This window comes from Anthonomus grandis, chromosome 8, assembly GCF_022605725.1.
Source record: "Anthonomus grandis grandis chromosome 8, icAntGran1.3, whole genome shotgun sequence".
NCBI lineage: Eukaryota > Metazoa > Arthropoda > Insecta > Coleoptera > Curculionidae > Anthonomus > Anthonomus grandis.
In genome coordinates this window covers 14,581,371-14,590,706 of record NC_065553.1, presented here as the reverse complement: position 1 = coordinate 14,590,706, position 9,336 = coordinate 14,581,371, and the positions used below count along the sequence as shown (strand labels likewise).

At 29.6% G+C, this 9,336-nt stretch overlaps 1 protein-coding gene across 1 annotated transcript; it reads left to right on the top strand.

Moving 5' to 3' along the window:
* On the top strand, positions 1 to 4,640 carry LOC126739725 (cytosolic non-specific dipeptidase-like). Its single transcript, XM_050445519.1, has 10 exons — positions 1 to 222; positions 346 to 512; positions 2,111 to 2,320; positions 2,466 to 2,732; positions 2,792 to 2,932; positions 2,986 to 3,135; positions 3,828 to 3,994; positions 4,065 to 4,182; positions 4,238 to 4,371; positions 4,495 to 4,640. The coding sequence occupies exons 1-10, from the start codon at positions 188 to 190 to the stop codon at positions 4,537 to 4,539; spliced, it is 1,434 nt and encodes a 477-aa protein (XP_050301476.1). The 5' UTR covers positions 1 to 187; the 3' UTR covers positions 4,540 to 4,640.
* The last annotated feature ends 4,696 nt before the right edge of the window (positions 4,641 to 9,336 follow it).

Genomic DNA, 9,336 nt, shown 5'->3' with positions numbered 1-9,336 from the left:
CAATCAGCTGGTGACTGTACATATTTGGATTTGCTGTTAGTATACTTGTCTTGTTATAATTATTAATTACATTGCATTATCTGTTGAAATTTACAGTCACACTCATTTTTTTTAATCTCCTGCTGTTCCCTTCACTTATAGTTTTCCGCGTGATTGATATAATTCGATAAATTTTAAATAAAATACCATGGCTGTACCATGTCATTTGACTAAAATATTCAAGTAAGTTTTTTTTGTTATTCACTAAAAAAATCTGTTTTCAATTTAATTCAATAATATTTCCTAATAACATGCTTCCTTCTCTTATTAAAATAATTAATACATATTATCATTATCAAACAACAGGCACATTGACTCTAAGAAGCAAGTTTTCATTGACCTACTAAAGGAGGCGGTGGCAATCAAATCAGTCTCAACATGGGCAGAGACACGCCCTGAAGTTATAAGAATGGTCGAATGGGCTAAAAAACGTCTAGAGGATCTTGGGGCTAAAGCCGAACTTAAAGACATAGGTAACATAAACAGGTTCATTGTTGAGCCATTTTGTTTCTCCGGACATATATAAATGAGAAGAGAAATATAGAAAATTACAATATACAAGGTATTTCTAATAATAATTTGGAATATAGTTCGAATTTGCCATTTTCAAGGTAGGACTCATAAATGTAATGTAACTTTTTTTTTTATCAACTACTCCACCATTGGAATATTATTTCTGGTAAAATTACACACATCTTTGATTTTAAGCCTTAATTTTAGGTGTGATTTTCAAAAAAGTTGCTAAACTATACCTTTACCTTTATGTCTTTTATAGTGAAATGATGATAATAATAATATTACTTACCTGCTTGCAAGTTGCAACATACATATGTTACGTTACGCCACTGGTTCATCCATTCGACCGTTCCCAAATTTTAGCTGACGAAGAACTATAAGAAAAACGTTTTTGTGCTTGTGTATGAACTTTTAAATAATCAGATTTGACTGTACCGCCTAAGTCGCAAGATCGACTCAATTTTGTATTCATATTTTTTTAAAACAGTTTTTATATTTTTAACATATTAAATTTTTTATTGAAAAAAAGGAAACATTCTTTTATTCATTTCAAAACTCATATGTCAGTAAATAAGATTTATACAAATATTTTTTTTACCAATATTAAAAATGGCTTCTCCTTAAAAAACTAATTTGTATTTCATATTTATTTATTTTGTTTACATAATCATTTTTAGAAATTCTGTCCTTTATATCTACACAAAGTATTATAATTCACTTATCATAATCCAATTGAGCAACCTATGTACCCTAGATTTTTATTTGTTCCTTTATTGTCCATTACAGTAATATAAATAGTTCTCACTAATTTAATATTTTGAGACAGGAAAGGAAACAAACCCTACACTTATCTTGTCTTATCTTCAGACCATGTAAAGTGTACATATGACAATGTGAGAGGTGTTGCAATGCTAAATACATTTTTTTTTTCAAATAGAAATGTTAAATAAAACAGCACATTTTTTTAATACTGGTAGCATCTCCAATTTATTTAGGAAACTGATTGGAAATCTTAGATTACTTATAATGCCCTGATTATATGAGTTTGATAATTATGCTTTACTATCGAAATTACAAATTATTATTACATATCCTTTAGGAATTTATATCCAAAAACAGCAGAACCATGGATGATAATGTGGGTTTACTTAAATTAAGCTGCCTAAGGTTGGTTTGCTAATTTTAGCTGATTGAATATTTCTGGAGTACATTCAAACCCAAATTAAATAAATCCAGTATAGGCTCTAAAATTGCTTTGAAGATCAGTATCATGAACTTTAATTACTATTATTTAAGTTACACCGAAAACTTTAGACTAAATATTATACATGTAGCACAAATATTATACTTTAGATAACAATTATTTAATTTAAAACTGTCTGCCATCCTTATTTTTAAGTTTCATGTAATTAAAATCTAGTTTATTTGTTTTTGTAATTGAAAATTCAATATATATTTTTATTTATTGCTTTTTCATAAATTTTTTGAAGCTATCTTCATACTTATGAAGCCCACTTTTAGTTTAATAATAATATATTACAATTCTTATTTAAAGGTAACCAGCAGTTCGCAGATGGAACAGTTGTAAAATTACCTCCAGTTATTTTTGCACAACTTGGCAGCAATCCATGTAAGAAAACTGTTGTTGTTTATGGACATTTGGATGTTCAGCCTGCCCACTTATCAGATGGGTGGGACAGTGAGCCTTTTGAGCTAACTGAGAGAGATGGGAAGTTGTTTGGGAGAGGCTCTTCAGATGATAAAGGTAACAATCAGTAGAAACTAAATGAATTCAAATTGTCAAAAGTTGAAATGATTAGGAGATATTTAAGAAGTTATAAAAACTGCAACAATACAGTGGAGAATTTTTAAATTGATTTCCTACATAACTAAAATTCATCTGTTTTTAGGACCAGTGTTGTGCTGGTTCCATGCCATTCAGTCCTACAAAGATTTGGGTATTGAATTGCCTGTGAATCTGAAATTTGTTTTTGAGGGTATGGAAGAAAGCGGTAGTGAAGGACTTGATGAGCTACTAATGGCTGAAAAGGATAAATTTTTCTCAAATGTAGATTATGTTTGTATTTCTGATAATTATTGGCTAGGTAGAAATAAACCATGTATTACTTATGGGCTGAGAGGAGTTTGCTACTTCTATATTGAAGTGACTTGTGCAGGTAAGAGATCTTATAAAGTGCTTCCTTTTTTTATTGAGCTTTTCTAATAAATTCTACAGCTAAAGACTTACATAGTGGAATCTATGGAGGAACTGTACATGAAGCAATGAGTGACCTTGTTCATGTAATGAATAGTCTTGTGGATAAAGAAGGAAAGATCCTTGTCGAAGGATTATATAATGAGGTGGCCCCATTGACAAGTAAGTGTCCTCTTATCAGTGTGACACATTAATCAATATGAACATTTTATCAGGTACTGAAGAGCAAATATATGAAAAAATTGATTTTGATGTTGGTGAATATAAAGATGACATTAAGGCCCCAAAGTTGTTACACAATGAGGTGAAGGAGAAGATTCTTATGCACAGGTGGAGGTACCCATCCTTGTCTCTACATGGTATAGGTGAGAATTTTTAAGATATCCCAAATAGTTAATAATTTAATTTAAAATAAGTTCCAGCTTTATTGGACGAAATGTATATTAAATGTTTTTTTAAAAGCTTTATTGGACCAAATGTATATTATAATATCTTCATTTCCAAAGCTATTTTTAGTGTATAACGGTCATAATTTGAAGTTATACAGTATAACAGTAAAATTTCCCTTTTAGCATTTTTTCTCTGGCTTTTCAAGCTAGAATAGGTTTTTTTTTTGTTGAATCCCTAATGGATATGCTAACCAGTGTCGAAATGTTGGCATTGATTTTTAGACATCTAATCTACATTTACTTCAAGATTGTTCTAATTTATTTCAAGTTTATCTAAGTTCAGTGGACCTAGTTATTTTCAACTTAGTTATCGATAATTTAAAAAAATCCACTGCAGTCATATGTGTATAGACATAAAATTTCTATCCTCTCTCTTGGCGTTTATTGGAGAACTCTTAATTTAGTTTTTTGGCTAAAGTGTAATTTACATAAAAAAAATTATAAAACGAGAAATTAAGATCTACAATTTATCTTGTGGGATTGAAGCGTTACAACCAACCGGGACAAGGTTACAAAAATAGTTAGAATTAAAAAATAATCTAAAGTTTTAGATTGACTGTAATTGGGTAACTCTAAATATTTTTTCTTTACTATTTTTTTTTCTATAGAGGGCGCATTTGCCGAACCCGGCCAAAAAACCGTAATTCCATCCAAAGTGATCGGCAAATTTTCCATAAGAATCGTGCCTAACCAAACCCCTGCCAAAATTGAAGAATATGTGTGCAAATACGTTCAGAAAATATGGGAACAGAGAGGAAGTCCCAACCATATGAGAGTAAATTTTCCAAGATTCCAATTCCAAGATTTTCCAAAGATGGACACTCTATTATTCAATTTTTTTTTAGGTGCACATGATCGATGGTGGCCATCCCTGGACTGAAGATCCTAGCCACAATCATTACCAAGCAGCCATAAAAGCAACCAAATATGTTTATAATGTCGAGCCTGATTTAACTAGAGAAGGTTGAGATAAAACTTGATATTTCAGTGAGTGAAAATAATTAGTAAATTATTGCAGGTGGTTCGATTCCTATTACATTAACTCTTCAACAAGCCACTGGGAAGAATGTTCTGCTTTTACCTGTAGGAGCTGGAGATGACGGAGCGCATTCTCAAAACGAAAAACTGGATATAAGAAATTATATAGGAGGAGTAAGTTGAGCTTTTTCAAACTTTTAATAATCAACGTTTTTATGCCAATATAACTTTTCATAAAAATGTCTATTTAATTAAAATACACACAAATCTCACTTATACTTCTTTTTTCTATTTTAGGTAAAGCTAATGGCGTCGTATCTTTATGAAGTGTCACAGCTGTAGGGAAGCAAAGGGGGCATTTTACAAGCATTTAAGTCTAAGTTTGTATTCTTTAAAAATCGACTGTTATTATTTATATGCCAAAATATATATTATAAAAAGTTTATTTCTTTTTTTTAACTTCCATTATAGTTATAAGAAATACTACATTAGCATAACATAAAAAATATTTAACAACAGAAAGATTATGAGAAATAGTTTGGTAAAAGTTAAATACATTTTAAATAATAATTATAATTAATCTTATTATAAAAATAAAGCATTGATTATTTATGCATTTACTTGCATTACTATTACAGTGATAGTGGATAGGTCGGTTTACAGTGAAAATCACTATAGTAAACTTCACTATAAATTTTTCTTGACCAATTGACCCCTTAATAAATTAATATAACCAATAATATAATAATACTCAAGTAGGTAATATACATATGAATTAGATAGATTAGGTTAAGGTAATGGAAGAATAAAAAGCCAAAAGAAAAAAATATACAGCAATAATATAAAAGATACTAAAAATATCTCCCGCCATCTTTCAAGCAGAACTTACACTCCTAACTTTGGTGGTTTATGGGAAGGCAACATAAAGGGCGTAAAATTTCATTTAAATAGTCATTGGTGAAACACTTTTGACGTATGAAGAATTTTCTACATTTCTTGTGCAGGTTGAATCCACGTTAAATTCACGTCCTCTCTATGCCATTTCTTCAGATCCCAATGATATTAATCCTTTAACCCCCTCACATTTTTTTGGAAGAGAATTAAATACCGTTCCTGACCCACTATTTGGAGAAGATGTCAGAATAAACCAGCTTTCCAGATATCAGTTAATCCAACAATTGCTACATGGTTTTTGGAAACACTGGTCTAAGATGTACTTAAATCATCTGCAGTCAGTCATGACTGCAGACTGACAAGTGAGACCATGATATCAAAATTGTAGACCTTGTGCTGATTAAAAATGACAATTTGCCCCCATGTAAGTGGAATTTAGGAAGAGTCACGGATACCCATCCAGGAGAGGACAAGGTGATACGAGTCGTTTCGATAAAGACTTCCTCTGGTATTTTAAAACGGGGTGTTTCGAAAATGTGTCCCTTACCATTTGCAAAGAGGTCTTATTAGAAGTTAGTATGTGCGGATATTCCCGATAGTGACTGTTGTTCATTGACAATTTTCACGTTATTTCGTTTTGAACTTTGAACGATTGTGATCGTCCAAGGCGGGGAGTATGAAGAATTATTAGTTTTTGGTTTATTGACATTTGCTGTTATGCAAAACTGGCGGCATCAGATTCGAGCTTTAAGTCATAAATTAAGTCTAATAGACACAAATAGTAAAGCCGACAATGCTGCCGTTGTCCCTGCGTTTGGCGGGGTCCAGACACCGCCGTCGTCGTGCTCAGCCATTATTTTGTGCTTAGTATGACTTGGATTTCTATGCGATTATTTTGTTATAGTTTTAGTCTTAATATAGCTTTTGAGCTTCACTGTCATTACATCTTAATTTAATATAATTAGCCAGTCAAGTATTTGTATTTTTATTATTATACAGTCCATTCTATCGATTAACCCCTCTGACAGGACTTTAGACTAATCTATTAAAAAAACCTGAATGCTGATAATCCATAGAAAGCCAAGTCTTGATTTTACGATAAAGACAGTGGAAATTATGATTTATGGCAAATAAACAAAAAAAATCGAGAATGATATTATGGAAGAAATATGCGTAAAACTAGCGAAACTAGCAATGACGTTGAATTTCTTAAGCGAGACCTGTAGATAGATGTTGAACACTATCAATATATGTCTGAATTTAATAAATGTATGTACCAAGTTCGAAACAGTTGCAAATGATATATAGTTATTAAAATTCGAATTATTTTTATATGGTGTGCAAATGGTATTCTCTATAAATAGGATCTGTAGAATTTAAAAAAATATGTTTGTGAAGGGCTGTCTATTATATTAATGCAGACGCATTAAATCGACTCATCTTTATGATATTACATTATCGCACACAAACTTTGACTGAACCTACATATAACATTATAAATGCGAAATTTTCACAGTTGATAAAAGTGATCAAAGAATAATTTACGGTTTTATTTTTATTTTAATAGAACATAATGATATGTAGGTATAATATAGTCGTAAAGATAAGTGCAAATATAAACGCCAATGGAATACAGTATAAAGTTTACAGACTTGTTAATTTTATACTTTATATTAGCATCTAAAATAAACAACAAATTAAATGTCCAGAAAAAAATAGATTTAATTTATAAACTGTTATGAAGAAGCTATATATTGCATTATTTATATTCAAGGATCAATTAAACATTTTTCAAATAAAAAATATCCATTAGAGCAATAATTATAGATGTTACACTCCATTAGTTGTGACTTTATAATATGTATTATATGTAAATATTCGTTTGTATGTTTTATATTATTTATAATGTAGATCTAAAAATATAGGAAATATAAAAACGTACAGGGACATGTAATCTAACACCAGAAACAGGCAATTACCCGACGATAATTAGATATAATAATTAAGTTGATTATGAGGTGGCACTGACTGCAGTATTTTTTTTAAGCAATGCATTTTAAAATAGTCTTCCTAAAACCGGTTTAAACGTAATAAAAATTATGTTAATAATTACCTTAGTATGCAAACTAAAAGTACGACGTTGATAAATGGATTATTTAAATTTATCGAGATATATAGCCAATTTATAAATGAACAATACCAAAACAAAATATTAAAACATTTGAAGTTAAAATGACAACATACAAGGTATAAGTTCTAAATCTGTGAAGATTTTTTGACCAAGATATAGAGTAAGGTTTTTTTACATAATATATGTTTATTGTTAATATTACACTCAATTATTTATCAATTTTTGTCTTATATAAGCAAATAATTGTTTGCTTTATTTTGTATATATAATTCAAAAACTATAGGAAATATAAAAACGTATGAGAAATAGGCCAGAAATAAGCAATTATATATATACTTGATAACTATAATTGTAATAATTAAGCCTCATTATTATGCACTTACAATAAAAGTGAAATTATCATAAATTTAAAATATTTTTTATAAACCTCTTAAAATATACAAAAAATGATGATAATAAAGTAACTTTTGGCAAATTTAAATGAGGAGTAGGTTAATAAATTTGTCATTCCTTGAGTTCATAGCTTAAACTCAAAGCACAAGGCAGTTCTCCAATAAAAAAATATCAAATGTTGCCTCTTTTATTTTGACGTTCAAGGTAAACAGGATTATCAAAATATAAACATTTAATTATCGACCACTCGATATTACTGAAAGCTTCTTTTTTAATGCTGAGTTTATGAAGTAATAATTTTTTTATCATATATTTTAATAAAATTTATTGTTTTCTCTAAATGCAAATTATTGCCACAATAAGGGGGAATAGAAAGATTACTTAATTAAAGCATACAAGTTGTTTTATATATAGAAAGTTCCAACTTTATCAAATTATACCTGCGTTTTGTTAGTTACAAATATGAAAAAAAACATAAATAGAGCTGATGTACTTTAATTATTAGTTTTTATGATATTTATTACGCAAATTTGTTAATTTTTTTTGTGGCATATTTTACAATGTATTAAGTATTACATATAAAGTGCGGCTCTTAATTTTTTCCCTCCCGCTTTTTTTTTAAATGCGTTTGTATAAAAATTTATAGATGTCGCAAAATTTAACAGGGGACCTTTACTTAAAAGTGTTGGAAAATCCAGTAAAACCCCTGATCCTTGAGATTATTGAAGACAATCGTCATGAATTTGAGTTGGAAATAGTTTTTCAACAAGAAGAGGCACCGCCTCACTTTAGGAGAAATGTTAGCTAAGAGAATATTAGACTAATACTTACCTTAATCGGTGGATTGGTCGTCGAGGGCCTATCGAGTGGCCAGCCAGATCTCTGGACTTTTTTTTATGGAGCTCCAATGGATTATTTTACTGTCTTGGAGTTAATAGTGCACATTTTCAACATCTTTTGTAGTGAAATAGTTACATTTCTGTGTTATCCATAATTATATTAAATGGAAATAAAAATGTGAAAAATGATTTTGAAAAACTGCCATTTTGCTATGGGTAGAAGTAATAACCTAATATTCCAGGAGCAGTGGTAGCTTTCAAACGACGTATCGCATGACCCTTTCAATTTTATTTTTAAATTTATTATTTTTTTCTATTTTGTTTTATTAAAAAATGAGCTAGGGACCAAAAAGTAGTATTGAGGTTGCTAATGATGTGTGCCAAATTTCAAATTTCTATATAAACGCATTCAAAAGATAAGAGGAGAAGTGGGTATACACATATATATATATAATGTATATACAGTGCGGCTCGTAATTGTCCCATATAAAAAACCGAAAAAAATTTCTGGTAAAGTTTATTCATTCAAATTAATTTGGTGTAGATTAACATCAGTTTTTGAGGTTTTTAATTGGGCCATGTATATGAAATATCACCCATTTTTCCATGATAGACCACTTTGACTACTTTGATTTTTCAAGAACCAGTATGACATTCTAACTGGTATTTCTACAAATAGTGGCTGTTGATGGCCTGCCTTACTACACTTATTACTGAGCTATGATCAATATATACATTTCATATATTTAATATCACTGTTTACCTTTAAAAAATTCATTTTTTGAAGAGACTTATTCTTTGATCTCAAAATAATATTTGCTTGCACCTGTTACTCAAAAAATTGACCCTATTTAAATAACTGAATCTAAGCAACTTTTTTAC

Coding starts and splice junctions, on each gene's coding strand:
- LOC126739725 (XM_050445519.1), top strand. CDS start 188: ATGGCTGTACCATGTCATTTGACTAAAATATTCAA. Junction 2,933..2,985: donor TGAGGTGGCCCCATTGACAA/GTAAGTGTCCTC, acceptor ACATTTTATCAG/GTACTGAAGAGCAAATATAT. Junction 3,995..4,064: donor GAAGTCCCAACCATATGAGA/GTAAATTTTCCA, acceptor ATTTTTTTTTAG/GTGCACATGATCGATGGTGG.